Source organism: Microcebus murinus, chromosome 13, assembly GCF_040939455.1.
Source record: "Microcebus murinus isolate Inina chromosome 13, M.murinus_Inina_mat1.0, whole genome shotgun sequence".
NCBI lineage: Eukaryota > Metazoa > Chordata > Mammalia > Primates > Cheirogaleidae > Microcebus > Microcebus murinus.
The window spans coordinates 76,212,300-76,237,414 of record NC_134116.1 but is presented as its reverse complement, the minus strand read 5'-3'; the positions used below and the strand labels follow the sequence as shown (position 1 = coordinate 76,237,414).

At 51.4% G+C, this 25,115-nt stretch overlaps 1 protein-coding gene across 1 annotated transcript; it reads left to right on the top strand.

The window, feature by feature from the left end:
• Window positions 1–9,758: 9,758 nt before the first annotated feature.
• Window positions 9,759–10,963, top strand: GSX1 (GS homeobox 1). Its single transcript, XM_012744034.2, has 2 exons — window positions 9,759–10,161; window positions 10,587–10,963. Exons 1-2 carry the CDS (start codon window positions 9,759–9,761, stop codon window positions 10,961–10,963), a joined length of 780 nt encoding a protein of 259 aa, XP_012599488.1.
• The last annotated feature ends 14,152 nt before the right edge of the window (window positions 10,964–25,115 follow it).

Sequence of the window (25,115 nt, the reverse complement as noted above, 5' to 3'; positions counted from 1 at the left end):
TAATGATGACAGATGCAACTTTCTGAGAATCACCAGGGTTCTTACAAATGAGGAACACTCGCCAAATGACGAAGACATGAGCCTTTGGAAGCACACGTGACTGAGAGACAACATGGCCCCAGAACCCACACTGGTTCATCAGCCTCTGTGCCAACAACCAGGGGTAGGGATGCTCAGCTCCCTGCCAGGGTTATGGACATCACCAAGAAAATCCCAGAGCAGCCCCTGCAAGAATCAAGGTCTCTTGGCAGTGGCCTTCTCCTGGAGCCCCTTCCTTTCTTCTGAAAAGTAATTAGGAACAGCCGGCATCAGTCACCATGGCTCTGAGAAATTGCCCACCCAAGTACTTTGCTGAACAAAATGGGAGCTTGGCTGGGTTAGCTGAGGATGGGATGGAGGGTCACAGAATCCCCAGGACTTTTAAAACCGATCTGCTCTGCTCTGCTTTGTGACATATCACGGAACTCCTGCCTTGAGCAAGTCCTCGGTTCCTCCCCTCCCAGTGCCTTGTCTTTGCTTTCTTGGGTGGTTTTGAGCCAAAGCTTTCAGAGAACGGAAGGTTGGGGGAGGGGACGGGGCCTGGGTTTGCTCTGGTAAAATGGGGAGAGAGGAGAGCATGGAGGGAACCGAGAGCCACAGGACAGCGCCACTGCTCGGTTTATTGCTGTGTGCTGCCACCTGGCTGATCCCGGGCTGCAGGCTCCTGCCGCAGAGAAAGGAAAGGAAGGGAAAGGCAGAGAAAGGAAAGACTTGGAAGCTTACACTGGGAGGTCTCAGAATCCAGTGCCCTGATGGGAATCCCGCCTTCAGCCACAGACCATGCACCCAGCCTCCTGACCCAAGAGTCACTGTCACCCATAAAGGCCAAACAGGAACTGATTCTAAAGGCCAGTCTTAAAGGCAGGGTGTCCTTCATCAACAGAAAACTGCCTTCGGTGAGACTGCGCTGTCTGCCTCTAACCCACCATGCTTTCTTCTTTAAATCTACAAACTCATCCTACTGAAATCCTTAGTAAGATGTTCCACACTCAGGTTCAAGGTCCCCGAGTAGGAGAACACCCTCATCCCTACAGAAATCATCTTTGGTTTTCAGTAATGTCAAGGTAGAAGAGAAAAGGAAAAGGGTTGGGGTGAATACATTAGGCTGGAAAACCCACACCCAGAGAAGGCCTCGCCGAGGTTACTATGTCCTGTCACCCAGGAGGGAAAACGTACAGCTCGTGTTTACTGAGGCCACGCTCTGTCTTGGACAGTGTCCCATAAGGAATAAACAGTGGTCCCTGGAGTGAGAGGTGGAAGGAGGCAGTGGCTGTACCCCAAGCTGAGCACGTGACTCAGGAGAAACCTCCCTGGAGGGGAGCATGCGTTGGCTGTCAGGGTGGTGCCGGCAACAGACTGGTCTGTGTGAGGCAACCCACAAAGGACACCCAAAAGACCATAGAGGGAGGTATTTTACAGTAAGGCCAGAGGTCCTGCACACGTCACATGGAAACTCTAGGTTATCGATATTAACTGCCTTCGCCTACAGCCATTGACCCGAAAACCTGGTTACCCCCATTCAGGTTTCACGTGCATCATCTCTAATCCTTTCAGGAGAGGCGGTGAAGTAGCGTTCCAGTTTTACTATAAGAAAACTAAATCGCTGAGCGCTTATGAAATTTTGTGATTCTCATCACAATGTAACTATGATCGTCCAATAGTTGCAAATAAAGAACAGCTCCTTTATTGGTAACATTGAATGTTTATTAAATACATACAATGTGCCAAGTGCTGTGATAAAGATTGGTGACACCAGGGATAAATAAATCTTTATCCCTGCCCTTAAGGGTTGTGATGTAATTTGGAAGAAACAAGATGAAATCCCAGCAGTTATGACATAATTACATTGAATCCTTCATTTGGCTTGATTCTTATTATCTGGCTGGATCAGGGGTTCGGAACCATATTAGTTATGATTAGGTCCATGTAGTGGAAAATTCAAATAATAATTAAAAAGCTAAATATTGACCTTTTGTTCACGTAAAATAGGTACGTAGCTCCTTGATTTTCCAGGGATCCTGGTTCTTCCCTTTTCTCTGCTCTGCTATTTCCAGCACAGAGTTTCTATCTTCAAGGTCATCTAATGACCCAAGATGGATGTTAAAAATGCAACATGTGTGCTCCAAGGGGAAAGGGAGAGGAGAAGAGCAAAAAGAGTGTCTGCCAGCTGATGATGGTCTCCCTGAACTGTCTCCCCACCTCCATGCTTTCTGCTTCCAACTCACTGGCCAACCATTTGTTGAAAGGAAGACTCACACACCTGGTGCACACTTTTGCCCTAAGTAAAAGTGGAGTTCTATTGGTGATGGAGGGGAGAACAGATATTGAGTAGACTACTAGCAACTTCTTCCATTGGTAATAAAGAAAATTAAATAGAGAAGCAGAAAATTGCCTATTCTCTAAAAATTAGAGATCTAGGAATGTAAAGGATCTCCCCAAACCTTTTTGAGCTGCCATTTTAGCAATGGCCTGGGGTTAGCAATGGCGAACCACATAAACCAACCTTAGAAATTATTAATATAAAAGAGCTCCAGGATTGGAACATTTCAACTATGTTTCTTAGCCATCTCTAGAGTATAGCTCATCTTTTTGGAAGGTTTTTTTGCACATTTCTGTTGTAGAGTTTCAGGTGAACAGCAAAACCACATTTAAAACATTTGAACCTCTCAGTTGCTGGCTGCCTATAAACATGGCCACAATTCTCCTAAGCGATATGGTCTGCTAGGGCCACATTATGCCAGTAAAAAATTTCAGTTCTTCCCAGGCAGCATGGAACTTGACTCTTGCAGTGCCTCTCTGTGAACTTCCAGGTTTATGGTCCCAACTTAAAAATTGCTCCTCTTTCCCCTGATAGGAGGTCCCTAGAATAGTCAAATTCATAGAGATAAGAAGTAGAATGGTAGGCCGGGCGCTGTGGCTCACGCCTGTAATCCTAGCTCTTGGGAGGCCGAGGCGGGCGGATTGCTCAAGGTCAGGAGTTCAAAACCAGCCTGAGCAAGAGCGAGACCCCGTCTCTACTATAAATAGAAAGAAATTAATTGGCCAACTGATATATATATATAAAAAATTAGCCGGGCATGGTGGCGCATGCCTGTAGTCCCAGCTACTCGGGAGGCTGAGGCAGTAGGATTGCTTGAGCCCAGGAGTTTGAGGTTGCTGTGAGCTAGGCTGACGCCATGGCACTCACTCTAGCCTGGGCAACAAAGCGAGACTCTGTCTCAAAAAAAAAAAAAAAAAAAAAAAAGAAGTAGAATGGTGATTACCAGGGGCTAGGAGGAGAGGAGAAAGGGGGAGTTGTAGTTTAACAGGTACAGAATTTCAGTTTTGCAAGATGAGTAAGTTCTGGAGATTTGTCCCACAACAAGACAACACCACTGCTCTGCATGCTTTAAAATGGTTATGATGGCAAATTCCATATTATGTGTTTCTTACCACAATTTAAAATTTTGCTTACCATTTTTTTAACTAGAAGGAAATATTTTTTAAAAAATGGTTCCCCCTTCCCAGCACCCTCTATTCCCCCCCTACCACCACCAAAATAAAACCTGACTTAGCAGTCCAGAGGAAGAAAGAGATAAATAAAAGGCACATGACCTGAGCCAAACTGCGCTCCCTGCCCTCCCTTGGCTTAATGCTGACAAGCAACCCCTCCCAGGTGAGTCTTTTAATAATAACCCCACGGAAGTGATGCTGTTTTCTACAGGGCCACAGTCCTCAAAGCAGCCTGTGACCAGCCATCTTCCCAGGGCCACATTGGCTTCTGTTCTCCCTCCAGTGCTGCGCACGTCATGCAGAACCCCAGCTTGCATTCAGAACACTTGGGGTCATTCACGTAGCCACTTACTGACCTTGTGGTCCTGCACAAGTCCCTCTCTATGCGAGAGTCTCAGTTTCTTCATCTCTGGCTGGGATGACATTCTGAAACACCCTGTCAATGTCAGCTGTCTCCTGGTGACCTGGGTGTAGGCAGCCGGAGAAAACACAAGACATTTGAATTTCAGATAAACACCAAATAATTGTTTAATATAGGTGTGTTCTATACATTCATACAACATTTGGGAAAAAATTATATTAACATTTTTCTGTTGTGTATACGAAATTAAAATTTTAACTGGAGGCCGGGCGCGGTGGCTCACGCCTGTAATCCTAGCACTCTGGGAGGCCGAGGCGGGTGGATTGCTCGAGGTCAGAAGTTCAAAACCAGCCTGAGCAAGAGCGAGACCCCGTCTCTACTATAAATAGAAAGAAATTAATTGGCCAACTAATATATATAGAAAAAAAAAAATTAGCCGGACATGGTGGCGCATGCCTGTAGTCCCAGCTACTTGGGAGGCTGAGGCAGGAGGATCCCTTGAGCCCAGGAGTTTGAGGTTGCTGTGAGCTAGGCTGACGCCATGGCACTCACTCTAGCCTGGGCAACAAAGCGAGACTCTGTCTCAAAAAAAAAAAAAAATTTTTAACTGGGTAGCCTACATGTTATTTGTTGAACCTAGCAGCCCTGCCTGTGTGGATTTCCCTGGTATAGCTCCTGGTTTTCCTTTTTCTTCTGTCTTGCTCACTTCTCTTTCTACCTCTGGCTGTCTTCTTTGTCTTGCAGGCTGTCCTCCTTCCACCTGCCTCCTTAAATATGGGAGTTCCCCAGGGATACATCCACAATCCTCTTCTTTTTTCTCTGCACCCCCTCTTTGTCCTCATTTTTCCTAAGACTAAAGCTATCATTTTTGTATACATAAATTCCAGATGTCTCTCTCAATCTCCAATCTCTCCACTCATCCCTAGATTCACATCTTCACCTACCTGTAGGATGGCAGCAGAACGCTCTGAACATGAAGGATTAAAGTGCAACTCATCTAAAATATGACTTAATGTTGCACCCCCAACAGGTGAAAGTCGGTCCTACTCTTGAGTTCCCTGTCTCTGCCTTTGAGATCATCACCCACTCATTTCCCCAAACAAGCAGCCATGTGGTCGCCAGTGTGTTTGCTCCCTCTCTCTTTCATGTAGTCACATGCCAGCACACAAACACACACACACACACACACACACACACACACACACACACACTAATTGGTCCTACCCATTACCCTTCAAGTTCTCCCCAGTATTTCCTTGTTCTGGTCCTGCCCCACCCCAGTCCAGGTAGTCATCATCCATTGCCCGAACTAATACAATCTTCTCCTTACTTATTTCCCTACCATTGTTCATCCAATAGTTTGATAAATATTCATTAGCAAGCCGTCTCTGTTGGACCCTGCTCTGGCCTCTCTCTGTCCCTACCAATAGAACTTCCTGCTGCTTCCGGTTATATTTCTCAAGTTCAAGTCCAACTCTGCTCCTCTGCTTGCTTAAAAATCTCAGAACAGGATCAAGTCCAAAGCAGTTAGCATGGCCCTTTGTGATTGGGTCTCCACTTCCCATCCATACCCAGGTCTGGGCACCACACTCACCCACCTCCCTCCCTGGCTCCCAGCTCCTTTCAGCATTGCCTGGCACACCAGGTGCTCCCCCTGCCCCCTGCTCAACTGAGTAGCTTGTTCTCTCCCAAGGGAGTTGTCTGAGTCACTACTGGTCTGGTCAGGGGAGCAGACCTTCTCTTCACAATGAGAATTCCCACTCCACTGCCTTCAGCTAGAAAAAGCAAACATGGTCACTGGTCGTTCCAGAGCAGATACCACATCTCATCCTTTTCTAACCAACCCCTCTCTTATATACCATGTAAAGACCTTGATGACAAACCCTAACCTTGAGATATTGGGTTCATCCAACTCCTGCAGAGCCAGACACTGGAACTGCCTTGCATGGGACCATCTATGAAGGAGCTTGAGAACCTCCCACGGAGGGCTGGAGACCAACATGTTGGCTTGCCCATCTGCCATTCACTCAACAAACACGCCCAGCTCCTGTAATGATCGGGGCACGGAGTAGGGCTGCCGAGCGGGCTGGGGGAGATTCAGACAGCCCCTGCCCTCCGGGGTTTGACCGGTCACGTGCTCCATGCCGTGCTTCTAGGTGTCTAGGTGTGTTAAGCAGCCATGCCAAGAAGTCCTCCTAGCCACCCCACCTCCTGACTCAGATCCCTTTCATTCCTTTTCTTCATTCAGCAAATATACACTGAGCTCCTCCTACATGTGCCGGGGGCTTTCTGAGTTGGGGCACAGCAATGTAGGAGACAAACAAAATCCCTGGTCCCCCTGGACATATATTTCAGGCGTGGGGGATAGAAAATCAAATGAGCAAAGACACGTAAAGTCAGAATGTGCTTATAAAGTAAGGAGAAACAGAGATGATATTTTAAGCAAGGACTTTGGTTTCCCTGAGAAGGAAACTGACATTTGAAGAAAAACAGGAACTAGGTAAGGGAACCACGACCGCCACCGCTGCCTCATTTGTGCGGTTTTTGCTGCAAATATCTTAGAGCTACGATTCAAGGAGAGAAAAAAAAAAAAAAAACCAGTGTATTCTCTCTACCCATAAGGAGAGGAGGCAGAATGAAAGGAGAAGAAAAGCCCGGAACAAGAGAAATTATTCCGTGTTGAACTGTCCCTGATGGACACTTGAAAACCAGCTCGGGGCAGAGCTGGCCGCGCCGAGGGGCTCCCCGGCCCCTCTCTCGGGCTGTCAGGCTAATCCCGCCACCTCCTCCCGCCCCGCCCCGCCCTGGGGGCGCTTGCTCGGGCGAGTAAGTTCAGACCCCGCAGAAGCGAGTCCTGGGGGGCGCTTTGCGCGGAGAACAGCGGGGCCGCAGGAGAGACCCGGGGCCGCAGCGGTCCCCGGAAACCGGGCTGCGGGCAGAGGCCGCGGGTCCAGAGGGCCGGGCTGGCGGGGTCCGGAGGGCCGGGCTGGCGGGGTCCGGAGGGCCGGGCTGGCGGGGTCCGGAGGGCCGGGCTGGCGGGGTCCGGAGGGCCGGGCTGGCGGGGTCCGGAGGGCCGGGCTGGCGGGGCGCGGGCGGCGCTGGCCCCCTGCGGCCGGCTAGCCGGAGCGGCGTCCCGGGTGCGCGCCGGGCTCCTCCCTGGCGCGGGCACGCTGGGGCGCCCGGCCCGCCGCGCTGGGAGCCCCTTCCCCGCCGCGGCCCGCGGGCTCCGAGACGGCAGGCCGGGCGCGCGTCCGACCCAGGCCGCCCGAGAACGCCGCCGCGGATGCTGTTTTGCTTGGGCCGGGTCTCTCCCGCGCCGAGTCGCACAACAAACCATTTAAACATCTCGGCACAAAACCCGGTCCATTGTGGGGCCGCACATTAAAAAGTGTTATTCGCTTTGAAGTTTTTGTCTAATGGCTCTAAACTGAAAGAAAATGTTTTCCTATTACTTAATTCAATCATAGCGAAGAGACTTGGTAAAAAGCCCACGGATTTTGCCCCAAAGTGTGACAGAGTTCTCTTTGTGTTTGCTTATCCTCCGCTGTCACACACTTTAATTCGCCTCTCTTTATCTGGCATTCAAAACTTTCTTCAATGACATTCAATAAGGTCCAGAGGCTGGAGGCAGAGGGGGGAAAAAAACTGGTTATTCCTCCCCCCAGCCACCCCCCCCCATATTCTTTCCCAGTAGCTTTGGCCTTGCTCGCATTCAGGGGCTCTTAACCCCTTCCTCCCTGCGCGCGCCGCGGCTCCCGGCCGAGCTCGACTCTGGCCCCTCGAGGGCTCCGCTCCCGGGCGCAGCGCCCGCCCCTTGCAGCCCGCGGGCCCCGCCCGCGCCCGCCTCCCCAGCCCGCCTCGGCCCAGCGGGGAGCCCTTCTCCGGGCCCGGGGCCCGCTCCGGCTCGCTCTCAGCCGCCCAGCCCAGCCCAAATTTCCCAGAGAGCAATTAGAACGGGAATTAGGCTGCATTGATGCGTCCCGGCTGGTTTGCGGGCACCACCCTTGAGCCGGAGCCTTGGAGCGGAGACCGCGGCGTAGGGGGCAGCCGTGCCCTCCGCCCCATGCCAGGCAACCAGTGGCACATCGGACCCTTACCCCTGCCAGATGGCATGCCCTCCACGCGGGTTGTTTCCCGCACTGCCCCTCTCCCTTTTATGGAAGCAGGGGTTTTTCCTTCCAAGACAAATTCTCTTCGCTTTTTAATCAGTTATAATTTGTTGCTGTTGTCATTGCAAAGATGTCATCGGTGATGAAAACCCATGCAAAGGCATAGGGTTTCGGTAGCCTTCTTCCTGTGCACTGCCTCTCTGCCCCCTCGCTTCCCCCTCCGTTTTTCACAATTCCATTCAGGGCTCTAAGCAGGTGATGGCAGCTATTTGGTTCCAATAAAATCGAAAGCAAACGTCTCCCGTGAAAAGTCGCGGGCTGTAAATTCGAAATATTTATGCTAATTTCCCATTGTATGGAAAAAGCTCCTGAGCGAAACAGCTTTGAGCCCGAGGATGATTTAAAAAGCCGAGGCTGTGTACCCAGCGCCGGGCGTTTGAAGTTGTTTAACCATTGTGTGACCAGAAAGAAGAGAGTGACGCGGCAGGAGGAAGAAGCCTGGCCTTGGGGACCGCGGAGCCGGGTCAGGGCTAGCAAAAGCAGCGGGGAATACGACTGCCCTGCGCGCCGCCGGCTCTGCCCGAAGGCGGTGGTTTCTGAGCGCGCCACCCGAGCGTGCGCCCGGGCGGAGGGCGCCTGCAAGACCCGCGCGGGCGGAGACGTCCACGCTCGCCACAATTAAGCGGGTGCGAGACCTCGATCTGCATCGTCTAGGCTTCCGTTCCCCATTCCCTGTCCCTGTCTTTGACTCTGAGCGACTACTTTTCTCTATTTTACACGCAGGGCCCTGCCATCCGAAGGGAAGGGCTGGGGGGCCGGCATCTGCGGAACAAAGACTGGGCGTTGCAGGCAGTGCCGAAGTTAAGACTATCTGGGAAACTTAAGAGAACTCAGAGGGGCCGCGGAGGGGCTAGTGCTGGATGAGGAACAGTGAACCCCTGTCCTCCCTCCCCACATCGCCTCCCTGGCGCACGAACCCGGGGCCGCCGGCTTCTGCCTCAGGGAGAGGAGAGGGATTCCACAGGTGGATCGGAGGCCGGCTGCGGGGACGCTCGCAGGGGCACAGAGCTGAGCTGGCAGAACTGAGTGGAGGCAGCGTGCTTTTGGGGGCAGGGAGGTAATAGAAAGAAGGGGACCAGGACCAAGGGCGCAGAAGAGATGGGGGTGTGCGCCCGTGGGGATCTGTCTGTAGAGGCGAGGCAGCGGGGGTGCAAAATCAATGAGATAAACGGCCCGATCGCCATGGCAAAGCCAAAGGGGAGTAAGGAATAAAGAGAAAGAAAAGAATATTAAATCGCGGGAGAATGAGAAAATAAACCCGCAAAAGGGAGAGGAGGGGGCGAGGGCGCCTGTTACGGCGTGGGTGGGGTTGACAAGAATAGAGTACATTATGCAGTTCATTTAGTTAACAAGTGAAATAATGAGGAAGCGTGCAGAGTGAATGCCAAGAGAAAAGGCACAAAAACCCTATTGAGAGGCCCCGGCCGCTCCTGGCGTAGCCCATCACATGGCAATAGTCCTATTTAAGCGGCGCCGCCGGCGCCTTTCAGCACCACTAGCGCTGGCCAGCACCCCGCGCTCTTTGGGCGGCGCCCGCGGCTACTGCTGCGTCGATTTCAGCCCCGGCCCGGCCGCGCCTCCAGCCCCCGGGCACAGCCAGCTGCGGGCGGCCGAGGCCGGAGAAAGCGCCTGGAGAGCCCGGAGGTCCGGCGGGCGCAGGGGGCGGGCTGGCTGCCGGGCGGCCGCGCGCCGGGGCCATGCCGCGCTCCTTCCTGGTGGACTCGCTAGTGCTGCGGGAGGCGGGCGAGAAGAAGGCGCCCGAGGGCAGCCCGCCGCCGCTTTTCCCCTACGCGGTGCCCCCGCCGCACGCGCTGCATGGTCTGTCGCCCGGCGCCTGCCACGCGCGCAAGGCCGGGCTGCTGTGCGTATGCCCGCTCTGCGTCACCGCCTCGCAGCTGCACGGGCCCCCCGGGCCGCCCGCTCTGCCTCTGCTCAAGGCGTCCTTCCCGCCCTTCGGCTCGCAGTACTGCCATGCGCCCTTGGGCCGCCAGCACTCTGCCGTGTCGCCCGGGGTCGCTCACGGTCCGGCCGCCGCCGCTGCGCTCTACCAGACCTCCTACCCACTGCCGGACCCCAGGCAGTTCCACTGCATCTCCGTGGGTAAGCGGGGCCGCTGCGCAGGGGGACAAGGCAGAGGTGATCAGAGGCAGGTTGGCGTGCCAGGAAAGGGGGAAGAGGGACCCGAGCGTTCTGGAGGTTGAGAGGGTCATATCGGGGACCTGAGGGGGGCGCACAGACTGGTGCGCAGATAAAGGGCCAGGACGCGACGCCTGGAGGTGAGGACAAAGGTCCAGGTCCTGGAGGGGGGTCCAGGGCGCTCCATAAAGAGGGTCTAGGGCTACGTGACTCCGGGAGAACCCGGATCCTGCAGCTGGGTAAACAGGCGCTCGAAATGGCGCTGCTGCGGGTGGTGTTCTGAGAGAGGGGGTGGGTGGGAGACCAAAGTTGAGGGGGAATGAGCGGGGGAATGAGCCCACCGCGCAAAGGTCTGACCGCTTCCCTCTCTGCTCCGCCACCCCCTCTAGACAGCAGCTCGAACCAGCTGCCCAGCAGCAAGAGGATGCGCACGGCGTTCACCAGCACGCAGCTGCTAGAGCTGGAGCGCGAGTTCGCCTCCAACATGTACTTGTCCCGTCTACGCCGCATCGAGATCGCGACCTACCTGAATTTGTCTGAGAAGCAGGTGAAGATCTGGTTTCAGAATCGTCGGGTGAAGCACAAGAAGGAGGGCAAGGGCGGCAACCACCGCAGCAGCGGGGGTGCCGGTGCTGGCGGGGGCGCACCGCAGGGCTGCAAGTGCGCGTCGCTCTCCTCAGCCAAGTGCTCCGAGGATGACGACGAATTGCCCATGTCTCCGTCCTCCTCGGGGAAGGACGACCGAGATCTCACGGTCACTCCCTAGACGTGCGTCTCTCTCTAGGTCGCTCACCCCAAGACCTCCCTGCGCCTCAAAGACTGGCCCTGGGACGCAGCACTGGTTCCCAGGCACCCGCTGCCAAACGACCGCCCCGCACGGATTTGGCACGGCTTTACGGAGGCCCCGGGCCCTGGGCAGGGGTGAGAGCTTGGCAGAGACCTGCCAGTGGTATCCCTGCCCCAGCGCTCGCGCATCCAAAGCGAACTCCAAACTGTGACCCTGCACGCGCTTGAGTTCTCCTGGACAGAGCAGCCGGCGGCCCCGGGCACGCCCGCCTGGCGCAGCGCCTCGCTGGCCGCCCGCGCCTCCTCGCCCGCCCTCTCCGGGCTGGCTCAGGCTTCCTTGCTTCCTCTAGTCTTCTCTGCCCCAGGTTGAGTTCTGCCTTTCACCCAGATGCCCGTTCACTTCTCTCTTTTTAAAATGTCTTTCTCTCTTCCTCCCCACCTCTTTCCTTGGTCCTTTATCCACAGCTCTCGCTCCCCCCCCCCACATACATTTATGAACTTTGTTTTCCCCTTGCCTTGCCCTCCTCGGGGAGCCTCCTCATTCAGTCAGTCCGTTTGTCCCTTGGTCAGGCCTTGCTGCCCTCAGTCCCCGCAGTTCCTCTCCCATAGGAGAAATGCCCGTGGTGTACGTATTGGGGAAGCCGATTCACTCGGTTTCCGCCCAGCTCTGCACTCCCCCAACATAGCCCCCGGCCCTGCGCCTCTGGCAACCCTTCTTCTCCCGGGCCCCACCCCACTCCGGCACCACCCCGCCTAGCTGTGTAATTGTACCGTCTCTGTAATACCAGAAGATATTTATTTATTTATTTATGTACAAAATTTTAAATAAACTTTTTTTTCTTAGAAATGCGGGTGGCTCTGTATTAGACCGGCGCGGGCCTTGATTGGGCCTCCCTGCTGGGTCGGGTTGGGGAAGGGAGTGCGGCGTCGAGCTGGCTCCTCACTTTACAGCTCAGCCAACCCCTGTCCGCGCCTGCAGCCCGCGGAGACCTGGCTTTCCACGCCAACCCTGTGCGCTCCCGCTCTCGAATCCTCGGCTCCAGCCTGGCCCACACGCGCCCTGGCGCGCAGAGAGGGGAGCTGGAGGGGAAGGAGGGAGATTTCCCCGGCTGCGCCTCGGTCCGACCCCCGCAGAGCCTCCTATAGCGCCTGGGGTCCACGCCCAGGCCCTAAATGTTCCATTATCTCTGCCGTCAGCCCAGAGGACAGGAACCACCACTCCCTGGCGAGCGCACGAAATCCGTCCTTCGCTGCGCTCGGATTGACAACGATTCATTAGGGGAAAATACAGTCTTTGGGATGATGCGGCCTCTTCTCGAAAGGCCTCCGCGCATTGCTTTGAGACAAATTCCGTCTGCGGCATCCTTGGTCGCAAACCATTCCAGGCGAGGAATTTGAGGACCCTGGAGCGATCCCGCCACAGGGAGTTCCAGCTTGGGGTTCCGTGGAGCCGGATCCCATGGCTCTGGGACCTCGTGGTGTCACCAGTTCTCATTACAATCCTACATTCCCCTTCGACTTAGAATCCACACCCCAGCCCAGCCCCAGTGGGGCTTTTTATGTGCTATGATAGACGAGGAGAAAAAGGAGGTGCATGGGGTTCTGCCAAGGCCAAGAGCGCAGAGCCACGGGAGGGGGAGTATTTCTGGGGTCGGGAATCAGACGCAGGAAACAGCAGATCGGGGTTCTCACAGTCCAGGGGAAACTCAGTATTCTGCGTCCTGGAAACCCCGGCCATCTCTTTTCCTACCAGAAACCCAACCCCTACCCAACGCACCCTGGGGAGCGACAAACTCCCGGTATCTGAGCAAAGCAAACAAACGCGCCTCTTTCAGCAAGAAAGATGTTCCATTTGGGGTTGCTCAACATTTGTGGGGCTCATTTCTAAAACCTTCTATCTTTTCCTTCAAATCGGGCTGAGTGCGGGGGAATCTCTCCAGTTCCCCTAGAACAGGGGTGGGCCCGATCTGGCTCCCCACGGAGAAGCCCTTTCTCGTTCCTCCTGGAGCAGGAAGCTGGAGTTTTGCGGGAGACCGATGAGAGGCTTCATCAGTTTGAACCTCAGTCTCTCGGGAACCAGTTCTCCGCCATCCCCGGAGGCGGCATTGTACCAATGTAAATGAAGTGAAGAAGGTGCTTCTGGGCACACTGTGAATAGAATCCCAATTAGTGTTTTATCTGTGCAGATTCTGATGCTTTCTCAGTTTTGCTTTAGGGCCGTTCTGTCAGTGTAGTTGCGCTTCCTTTAGCTCCAGGGACACCTGCCAGTCTGCCTTTGGCTGGGATTTGGGGGCTGGTGGCAGCATGACCCCCAGGGGACCGGTTCATGGGAGGTCGGAAGGGCTTGCTCACTGGCAGCTCGGTCCCCTGGATTAAGGAGGGGGTGGTCTTGTGCGCGTGGGACAGGTTCTCACCGGCGCTGGATGGCACATCCCTCGACCAGAAAAGCAGTTTCAGGCCTGCCAGGGAGCTGATTTGGGGGGTGGGGAGGTGGAAACGGGGCTAGGAGATACGTGAAGAGGCTGAATATCCCCTCCCCACGCCCTGCGTCTCATCCCCACCCCGCATCCTTCAGTTTTGCCACCCTACCTAGGGGTCCCTCCTGTTCCCAGCTGCTCACAGAGTCTGCAGATCCACAGCTGCGCGCCAGGTCCGCGCGGGCCCTGTGCTCCCGTGAACGTGAGCTTCCCGCTCTCCGCCTCCCTGCCCCGCTTCCAGAAGACCCGGCTTTCTGCTTTCTGGCGGCTGGCTTAGCGAGCAGTAGGCGCAAGATGCAGCCTCCTTGTGGCGGTCCCAGCCGTTGCCGAGGTCGTGACGCGAGCGCAGCGCCGGGGAGTGTGGAGGCGGCTGCGGCGACGGGGGCTCTCACAGTCCCGCAGCCGCCGGGAAGGGCGGCGACCCTCCCTGGAGTCCCCACTCACTTCCGCTCAAACACTCCTCACCCTGCAGTCTCTGCCCTGAATGCAGAAATAGTCCGGGCGTTGGGTAGTGCCAGCCTGGAGGCCTTGGCCGGCAGTCAAAGCCTCTCCTCCGCAGCCGGGCTGGAGGCTAGCACACTAGGGCGCGATTGCGGCTGGCCAGGAGCTGCTGGCCTCATCCATCATCTGGGGAGACACAATCCAGCCTTTAAGCCCCTCTATTCTGAGCTGGAATTTGGGGTTTGCAAGGCAAATTGTGAAATTAGAAGCAAACTGGGTTATCAGGATGAAATTTCCTGGAAATTATCATTTAACGTGACTAACCTAAATACAGACGCCTGAGTTTATTTCAGGGACAGCCTTTCTTTTCTCTGTGCAGTCTAGCAGCTAGGAGTTTGGGCCCTAGATTCCAAGTGCCTGGGGTTGCAATCCATTTCCATCATTTACTTACAAGCTGGGAATCTTGAGAAATTCACTGGTCCTTCCTAAACTTCAATTTCTTCATCTGTAAATGGGGATTCTGTTCATAGTTCCTCTGCGGGGTTGCTGTGCAATATTAATGGATAGAATTCACATAAAATGCTAAGCGCAATGTTTGCCATGAGTCAGTGAATGTTAGCTAATTTTGTAGTTGCTGCTGTAATTGTCCCTTGTAGTGTCTATAACTGTGCCTGGGGCAATGTTGGCGAGGAATTATTTACTGGATGCTGACAAGACTGTTCACACACAGACTTAGGTCGAATCCACCACTGAATAGGGGAAAGAACCCATGCAAGTGCAAGTATTTCCTGCACTCCCTGGAGATAGTAGATCAGAGAATAAGGAGTGCCACCCAGGTGCTAGAATCACATAAGGATCCTCTTTCCACCTTTGTTTAGACCAGTTTCTCAACCTGGACACTATTGACATTTTGGGCTGGATAATTCTCTGTTGTGGAGAGCTGTCCTGTGCATTTCATCTGGCCTCTACCCACTAGATGATAGTAGTGCCCTCTCCCACTTGTGACAGCCAAAAGTGTCTCTAGACATTTGCCAAAAGTCCTGGGGGCGGGGGAGAGGGATCACTTCAGGTTGAAAAGAACTGATTTAGATCAATATCATTTCTGTTGAAGTTTACTATGGTGGCCAGGATTTGGTGGCCTAGCTCTGAGCACACCTTCCCTCCTGCCTTTCCTTCAGTTATCCCTGCAGTGGACATGTGCACCTTCTACATCCTATTGAATATCTGAACCGTCTACATCCAGGGAACCAGACTATGCACTCCAGGGTGGTGTGAGAGGAGGAAGGAGAAAGAGAAAGTGAGGAGGGTGGTGAGGGGAGACAGCAGAGACAAAGGCCTTTCCGGCATGGTGGGGTGCAGGGTCCGGTCCGGTCCGTATGGGCCCTGGCATGTAGGTTGAAAGGGTGCATCAGCCAGAGGTTTGCTGGCTGGGCAGAGTTTACAGGGTTTCTAGGGCCTTTCCAATAATATTCTGTCCATGCGTTTCATGTCATGGCCCTGTAGATAGTTGAGCTTCCTCTTCTGTCCATGGGTACGCACAAGGCCAATATTTGGGTGGAAAAATTTTAGGAACCCAGGGTGGCATTTCTCCAAATCTCTCTCTGTCACACACATGGACAAACATTCACCACCTCCGTTGTGGTCCTTCCTGGAGCACGTGCCTTTACCTGTTTTGTTAATGTCTGAAAGTCATTAGCTAGACATCAATTCCTTTTGATTAAAGCCTCTCATATTTGATTCAAATACAAGTACACCTGAAAACAGTAACCGCTGAGCACTGACAGTCATTCACTTTTCCTGACAGAAGGCTCCAGAAGGGCTAAGGTGTAGAAGGGCCCTGAGGACAGAGCATGAGGTACGTAGAAGAGATGCAGTGGCAAGAATAGGGTTGGGGGGAGGGTTCCAGAAGTCCCATTGGCACCAATCAGTGTTGCCTGAGGCCATCTGTCCCCCAACCCTGAATTTGGGGGGCAGGTGAGTGACTGTGTTTACTAGACACCTTCAGAATCCGACTTCACCCACAAAGTGAGGAATAAGCCAACCCCAACGAGGCAATAACCTCATGAGTCCAGCCTTTCCCAAACCTTGCATATGGCTGCCAACGCTCGAGTTCCTAATACTATAGGGGTGCGTGTGTACATGAGCGTGTAGCAGAGGCTGAAACAAAAGGAAAATGATTAAAGAGTTGGTGAGTCTAAGAGGAGAACCAGATAATCCTGAAGTTGAATACCCTGCTTTAGTGATCAAGCTGTCACTACGAAGCCAAGCCCTGGTGCCAGGAGGCTCCTTTGAAACCAACAAGGAAATCCAAGGCCCTGAACCTGACACCTCCCAGCCTGGCATCTGGGCTCCTACCTGGGAGTGGCATTCCCAGCTCCAGGCAGGAGCACCCCCCCCCATGGTCTGTTGGGGAGGCATTTGATCTGGCCTGCCTTTTAAGCAGCTGTGGGTAGGCAGTGTGACATTCAGGAGTCCTACCCTGTGTCACCACAGTCTGGGACATTTATCAGAGTGGGCTTTAGGCTGTCAGCCCCCGGGAGGCTGGGTCAGCCCAGGGACCACCTGCATCAGCTCACTGTTCACAGAGAGGTGCCAGAAAGAAGCAGATGTCTGTTTCCTGGATTCCACGGTGATATGAATTTCTAGAATGCCGCTGTAATGGGCTAAATTGAGTATCCAAAATCCATGTATTGAATTTTTATGTAATCTAAGTACCTCAGAATGTAACTATAGCTAGAGGTAGGGCCTTTAAAGAGGCTATTAAGGGAAAATGAGGTCCTATGGGAGAGTCCTAATTCAATGCGACTGATGTCTTAATAAAAAGAAATTAGGACACAGATACACATGGAAAAAGCCATGTGAAGACAGAGAGAAGGTGGCCATATACAAACCAAGGAGAGAGGCCTCAGCAGAAACCAAATCTGCTGACACCTGGATTTTGGACTTGCGGCCTCCAGAAATGGGAGACATAAATACCTGCTGTCGAAGCCTCCAGTCTGGGGTGTTTTGCCATGGCAGCCCGAGCAAGCGGACACAGGTCCTGACCTGAGCACTCTCCACACCTTGCCAAGCTCCTGTGAGAACATGCAAGATTGTAAAGGAAAGAGTATTGGGCCGTAGTCGAGAACCTGACATCCAGCCCCAATTACGCCACTAACTAATTCTGTGACTTCAGACAAACTGTATAACCTTCCTGGATCCATTTCCCCTTCTCCAAAGTCAAGGGGTATACCAGCCATTTAGGGTGTTTTTTTTTTTTTTCTATTTTTGTTTTTCTATGACCAGTATCCATTCCCCCTCCTGTTTATAGCATCTAGATTTTGTTTGGTCAAATGTAAATTAAGGTCAGTTCTGAAAGAACCGTCTCTACACAATCCAGTGGAGACTAGATATTTACTGCTCACGTCCCTGGCAGCCCAGGCCTGAACACAGGACCTAGGCCTGACCAACTGGACATTTCCCCTACAAGTCTGTATCTAGTGGGGAGTAACACAGAGGTCCCTGTCAGTTAGAGAGAGTTTCCTATGGCTGTGACATTTAGAGTCTCCATCCAATGGCAAATGACATGTGACAGTGGTAGAAAGGATTGTCCAGGGTGGGAACCCTAGAGGTGGCCTCTCCATGGACCATCCACAGGTGAGGCCTTGGCTGTATCTTCCCCCACTTCCTGCCTGGTTTCAAGCCATTTCTAGCTTTCCCGTTGATTCTATGAATTATCAGATGGCCTTCTCTTCAATACTTCCCTTCAATACCTTTTCTGCTTAAGTAGCCAGAATTCATTTCTGTTGCTGGCAACCAAGCACTCTGACTGATATAATATTCCACATCATATATGAGCTATTTAGAACCTGCACAGGATTGTGAACAGACCTGAGATAAATGTGACAGTTCTGTCCCTGGAACTGGGTACCAGTTCTGACCAGGTGATCAGTGTTACTTAGAATCCTCTGAACCGGGGCTCTTGTAACCACTTTGGTACGGCGCTCACCGGCCGCGAAACCTCGCCCACAGCCGGCACTCACAGTCCGCACGGTAGTGTGTGCTGTGCATTGACGACAAGTCCCTTTTGCTCTTGTGTGATGAGGAAAGCTTTAAAGCACTGAAAGCTTGTTTTACTTTACAGGCAGCTGTACTTGTCACGTAAATCAGAATAGGTAACATATACATATATGTTTTCATTACGTTATTTTTAAATGTTCACAATTTTATTTTGATAAATGAAAAATTAGAAAAGTCAATTCAAAATTATATACTAAAGTCGACGCTCAGCTGTGTGCCTTCATATCACGGCTGTTGGCTAAAGGCCACGCTCGGCTGTGTGCGTTCATCTGTGGCTATCGACTCTAGTCAACGCTCGTACCGACGTGGTTAAGCAGTTGCCCATGCATTCCCTTGGACACACTGGACATTTAGACTTGGTACTATGGTTTGAATGTATTTCCCCTCTAAACTTGTGTTAAAACTTAATCCTTGATGTAACAGTACTGGGAGATGGGAACTTTAAGAAGTGATTGAGTTCATGGATTCATTCATTTATGGGTTGATGGATTAATGGGTTAATAGATTAATGGGTTATCATAGGAGTGGGTTTGTTATAAAAAGGCCAAATTGGCTGTCTCTCTCTTGAAAGCCACATCATCATGCCATGCCCTGTGCAGTCTCAGGACTCTGCAGAGTCCTCCCCAGCAAGAAGGCCCTCAGCAGATGCTGGTGCCATGCTCTTAGACGTCCCATCCTCCAGAAGTGAAAGAAATAAATTTCTTTTCTTTACAGATTACCAATTCTCAGGTATTTAGTTACAGCAACAGTAAACAGACTAAGACACTTGGGTTGATGGTTTCAGAATTCATCATCCAGGGGTGATGCATGGTTCACAGTGGAAGCATGAGCTGATCTCACCTGGAGCAGCACTGGGCTTCCTGGGGGCAGCAGGAATGGTGCTTCCTCCCACTTTGTACACTGCCCGGGGAGCCACGCCCAGGCCATGCACTTTTGCACGGACATTCCTGGATCTGCTCACGCTGTGCTGCTTTGCTCTTACCAGGGAAGAGACGCTTCCTGAATTTCTTTAAGACTCTCTGTGGTAGTTAAGAATGTCCTAGAGGTTCCCAATAATTCTTCAAATCACAAGCCTTTTTATTGTAAGTGTCAGAAACTACTTTAAGGCCAGGCACTGTGGCTCATACTGTAAACCCAGCACTTTGGGAGGCCAAGGAGGGAGAATCACTTGAAGCCAGGAGTTCAAGACCAGCTTGGACAACATATCGAGATCTCGTCTCTACAAAAAAATTTTTTTAAATTAGCTGAGGATGATGGCATTCACCTGTAGTCCCAGCTATTCAGGAGGCTGAGGCAGGAGGATCACTTGAAGCCCAGGAGTAAAAAATAAAATAAAGAAGATACTTTAAACTAAAAGGCATCATTGATTCACAGAACCAGATACACTCAGGAGTGGAGCTGGCCTTGGGAGCTGCAGGGATGTGCTGAGTTGTCTGGGCCTCTCTCCTTATTCCTTGGCTTTCCTTTCTTCTCTGTGTTGTCCTTATTCTTCCGTACCGTGAACAAGGTAGGAGTGCAAGGGTTAAAGGGTAGGGAAACAAGGTCAGGAGGGCAATAACCAGCTTACATCCTCCCAGCCAAACAGGCCCCACAAAAGAGCCAGAGTATCCTCTCTCTCATGCTCTCTCTCACACCGAGCTCTATAACGATGGCACGTGGCCGTGGCAATAACCCGTGAGCATGGCAGGCATTGTCCAGGGTGGTCACGCCAAAGGTGTCCATTCTAACTGCAGATTGGCACTGCCGGGGTTCTATGACAATCCCATGGCTGTGGTCAGGGGGTGCACTCTGGGGGAACTTGGATTGGAGGCCCCACCAGAACACAGGAAATGTAGCTGGGGCTTGCTGGAAGGAGAAAGGATGCTAAACGGACAAAAGTGCAGATGTCCACTCTGAGCACCAATTTCTGCTTCATGCTGTAGTGCAGTGATTCTCAAAGTGTGGACCGTGGGTCCTCAGGCTTCCCTCAGGGGGTCCAAGAGGCCAAAGCTATTTTCATAATAATAGCACTAAGACATTACCTGCCTTTTTCATGGTGTTGACATTTGCACTGATGGTACAAAAGGGGACAGTGGGCAAAACTGCGGGGGCCTTCGACAAGCCAGGCAGGGGCAATGAGCTGCACTAGCATCACGGTGCTCTTGGTCCCCCAACTCCTACAGTAAAAAGAAATCCAGTTGCACATAAGAATGTTCTTGATGAGATAGAAGTTAAAATGATAATTTTATTAAAGCTCTTTAATATTCTTTTTAATATTCTATGTGACAAAATGGTAAGTTTTCATCTGCTGCAAACCAAAGTATGTAAAACAGTAATAGTTGCCTCAGAAAAAAAAAAAAAGGCACTCACATGATTGTCTACATGGCAAGGTGAACTAGTTGTTTTTTTCATGGAAAATCATTTTACTTGAAAGGACTGGCAGACAAATTGATTGTTCAGATATGGGTATTTAGTAGACATTTTCTTGAAAACAAATGAAGTGGGCCTGTTACTTTAAGAAAAACAACTGACAATATTTGTTGTGAATTATAAAATTTGAGGTTTCAATCAAAAATTGGAGTCCTGGAACACATGTATTGATCACTGTGAACTTGACAGCTTCTTAATACTTAAAGACATATGATAAGATCAGTGGTAACATTACCAAATGTGATTTTTAAATATTATATAATGAAATGCGCCAACATATAGATAATTTTCATTAACTTGGTGAACCAGAATTTGCAGATGACCAAGATATGATGCTACAAAATTATGCACAGGTAAAAAGGATCCATTCAGATTTCAAGGTAGACTAGCAGAGTTTCAGGTAACAGAGTACAAAATTTTTTTTATATGATGTGATTCCAGGTTTCACATTATAACTAACATTTAAGAATTTCAGGTTTTGATATAGAACCAAAAAAAAAAATTCACAATCATATGAAAAGGCTATTAAAATACCCCTCCATTTTTTTAAACTACTTATCTGTATGAGACTGATTTTCTTCATATATTTCAAGGAAAACAACACTCACAAAAAATTGAATGCAGAAGGAGCTAGGAGAATTTAGTTGTCTTCTATTAAGCCAGACATTATTCCATAAATTTGTGCAAATAAAAGAATATATATATTAAAAAGAAAAAAAAAAGCTAAATGGAAAAACCAGCACCACATGTTTTCACCAGCAAATTGGTATTAACAGACCGACACCTAAGTGGACATATAGGAGTAACATTTATCGGGTGTCGGGAGGGTGGGAGGGGGGAGAAGGGGAGGGTTACATACAACCACAACAAGTAAGATGTGCAACGTTTGGGGGACGGACATGCTTGAAGCTCTTACTTGAGGCCGGAGGGGGGCATGGGCAATATAAGTAACCTTAACACTTGTACCCCCATAATAGACTAAAATTAAAAAAAAAAAGACAAAAAAAAAAAAAAAAAGAAATTACCAACCCAAAAAAAAAAGAAAAAAAAAGCTAGACATTAAAGAGATTTGTAAAAATATAAACCAATACCACTATTATCACAGAGTTTTTTTGTTTTAGACATTACCATTATTTTTCTATAAATATATTATTTATGTTAAAAGGTAATGGGTTTATAATTATTGTTTAAAATAAATTAGTAAATATTTTCAAATATTGTGCTATAATTTCAAATATAGTTAAGTTTTAATAGAGTTAGCCCATGAAACCAAAAATTCTTTGGAATCTTCAATACTTTTTAATAGTGTAAAAGGGGTCTCAAGACCAAAGCTCGCAGGGGCTAATGTAGAGTTCTAATAGCAAGAGTGGCCAGCACTACCAGGTACCTATTAACCCTCTAAATCCTCGTCATAGCCCTATGAGGCAGGAATTATTGTAATCCCCATCCCACAGTTGGAGAAACTGAGGCACAAGGGGATTGAATGACTCCCAAAGGCCATGCTGTTGTGTTCCTAACTTGTTCAAAATGCTGCCTCTTTCCTACCAACCAGTGTATGAGGCTGCTCATTCTTGTCCACTCAAGGTACCCAGCTCGCGTGTCTATCACCTGTGCCATTATGCCAATGCCCCTTTATTAACGGCATCTCACGGGCCACAGTGCAGGGGCATTCCAGCTGCCGTCCCTCTGGTGACCCTAGTTCAGCCTGATGTGCACATGGAGCTCTTTGTGTGGCCCTAACGACCACTAATCTATCTGCGGCCATATGGTTTCTCCTCGCAACCTTGGCCTAATATACCCAGTGTAATATTACACATGGCTGAATAACTGAAATCCCATTTCCCTGGAGTACCTTTTAATTAAAATGTTAATTGGGGCACACATAAGTTAACTCCGCTTCAGCTCAGAAAGAAGGGTTTAAACTCTAAAAGGATTTTGGAATTCTTTCACCAACTTAAGGCATTTTGGGGATACGGTTGGTATGAAAGATGCTTCAGAAAATGAAGTTGTCATGTATTGTATGTGTAAATAAACCTTTCAGCTCACTGGCGGGATCCAAGCGCAGTAGGGCTAGAAAGGCATTCTGGGTATTGGCATGCAAATGAGCGTGTCAACAGCGGTTAGAGTGTACCTTGGGGTGGTAAACAAGCTGATTGTCATGGGAAATGTAGTGGGCCCTGCTCTGTTTGGAACTGTTTTGCAAATCCCTTGTTTGGTTAGATTTCTGAAAGTTGAGTTTGTGAACTCAATAATACAGCTTAATACCAAACTCCCGGTCCTTGGATGCCTGGCAGGGCTGTGCACACCATAAAGGCCGTCCAGGCAGGCATGGCCAATTAGGTCTGGAATGCATGGGGCACAAACACAGGCTGGAGTAAGATGTCGCCACAATTAGAAAGGGATGCCGCCGGGTGTGTGGATCTACTGTTCCCACCGTGGGTCTGCCCACACCAGGTGGCCGCTCCCTGCCTGGGCAAAGGCTGACTCTTTGCCCTCCTCCCCCAGCCTGGCTGACTCCTATTCAGCCTCCTCTGGGAAGCCTTCCCCACCTGTCCAGGTGGAAGTGGCCTGGCACGTGGTGGGCACTTGGTAAATACTGTGTGTGTGCAGAGACTCTTCTTCTTACCTGGCAGAAGATGAAATCAGTGAAAAGACTGAATCCTGACGTTTTCTGAGCACGAGTTCTGTCTTCCCTCTCCACCCTGCCTATGGACCCTGTCCCTGCGACCCCTACACCAGCCAGGCTTCCCACAGGCGTCTGCTCCCTGAGCTTCCCCAGGTGTCAGTTCTCTATAGCTCCACTGCCCGTCCCTTCCAGAGACACCTGCCCTTTGTCCTCCAAACCAACACCAATGCCTCTTGCAAACCCGCCCTCAAAAACCCCACTTCTCTGAAGAGCCCACTGTCTGGGAAGCCAGCCCTGAAGTTTCCTTCTACAGAAAAGGAGATCAGCTTCCCAACAGCCAAGTGTCTGTCCCCCCATCCCCTTTGAGAAGGAGCAGTTTGAGCTGGGTGACCACAGCGAGAAGGACACCACCCGGTCTGCCTGCCAGGTAACCTTCCTGTTGCCCCTGGGGAGTTGGCCGCAGGCTACAAGGGGGACCCACTTCCCAGCCTAGGACCTTGCCCTGGTGGAGAAGTGACCTGAACAGATGAGGGAACAGGGTTGTGGTGTGACATTGATGACATGCTCCCTGGGCATGCTGTGGTACGCTGGGGGACAGAAGTTTGGTCATGGAGCAGAAAATGTTGTACGTAGTCTTATTCAAAAATAATGTAGGTCTGTGTTGGGGTCTGCCTTCTCCTCTCTCTGTTTCCTATTGTAGTTTTGGGTCAAATCATGGCACACTTGCATAACCCACTGTTGTGGGCGAATTGCACCCCCTCCAAATTCGTAAGTCGAAACCCCGACCGCCAGTACCTCAAATGTGAGTGCATTTGGAGACAGAACCTTTTAAAGAGGTGATTAAGTTAAAATGAAGCCATTAGTGGGGACCCCACTCCAAGCCGACAGGCGTCCCTATGAGAAGAGGAGATTAGGACACAAAGAGACACCAGGGGTGTGCACACACACACAGAGAGGCCGGGTGGGGACCCAGCAAGAGGGTGGCCATCTGCAAGGCAAGGGAGAGACCTCAGGAGACCAACCCTACCGGCGCCTTGCTCTGGGACTTCCGGACTCCAGAACCCAGAGACAGTAACTTGCTGTAGTTTCATATCCAGAGTGTGGTATCTTTTGCTATGGTGCCCGAGCAAACTATACACCCACGGTGTGTTCCCGTCTGGTCTTTGTGCAGAGAGACCTCCTGCCCCTGGAGTCTGCTCCGCTGCCAGGTGTGGGAGCTCCGCCTAGCATCAAAGGACAGCAAGCTGCCCCCTGCGGCTGTGGCCATGCCAGACCCGGCTGTTCCAGGCACGCCCAGGCCTGGCCAGGCACAGTGAGGTGGGCAGTCCTGGCAGCCCCTGAGCCCGCAACCCTCTCCCAAGCATCCCAGCTGGCTCCGACCCTCCCTCCCTGTTCCTGCGTGCATTGCTCCTTCAACATACATTCTTCTATGTATCAGGTGACGGTGAGCAAAACAATCTGACTTATAAAGCTCATATTCAAGAGAAGCAGAAAGACTGTAAGCAAATCACCACACCCCAGAGAAAAAGCGACAATCGGATGAGGAGAGCAGGAGGGAGAAACCGTAGCAGGCTTGCAAGGGACCTGAGATTTTAAGGATGAGAAGGAGTTAGAAGGCACGGATGAGGTGTGGAAGGAAGTCATGGAAGAGCAGCTTGTGCAAAGGCCCTGTGGTGAGCGGGCACAAGCCCTCTCCAGGCAGTGAAAGAAGAACCAGGGACAGGGGTGCAAAGAGCGGGCGGTTCCTGGAGAGGCGAGAGTGGGGAGGAGCTGCTGAGCCTGGCTGGTGGGATCAAGGATTGTGGGTTTTGTTTTAAAAGCGATGGAACTCATTAAAGACTTTTAAGCAGAGGGTGGGCAGGATCAGATCTGTGTTTCGAAGGACTGGCGGTGGCTGCAGAGTGGAAAATGGGTGTGAGGGAGCAAGGACGGGCAGGGGGGACCGGCTCCCTCAGCAGGCAGCACACGGCCACCTGGCACTTGTCTGAAGAGATGCTGCAGGTACACACCTGGCTGGAGAGCTCATTCCTGACCCATGTGGTCTGGGCAAAGGTCCCCTCACCCTGCAGAGAAAGTTCCCCCTCATCCGCCTGCTGCAGAGCCAGGACCTGCCGCAGATC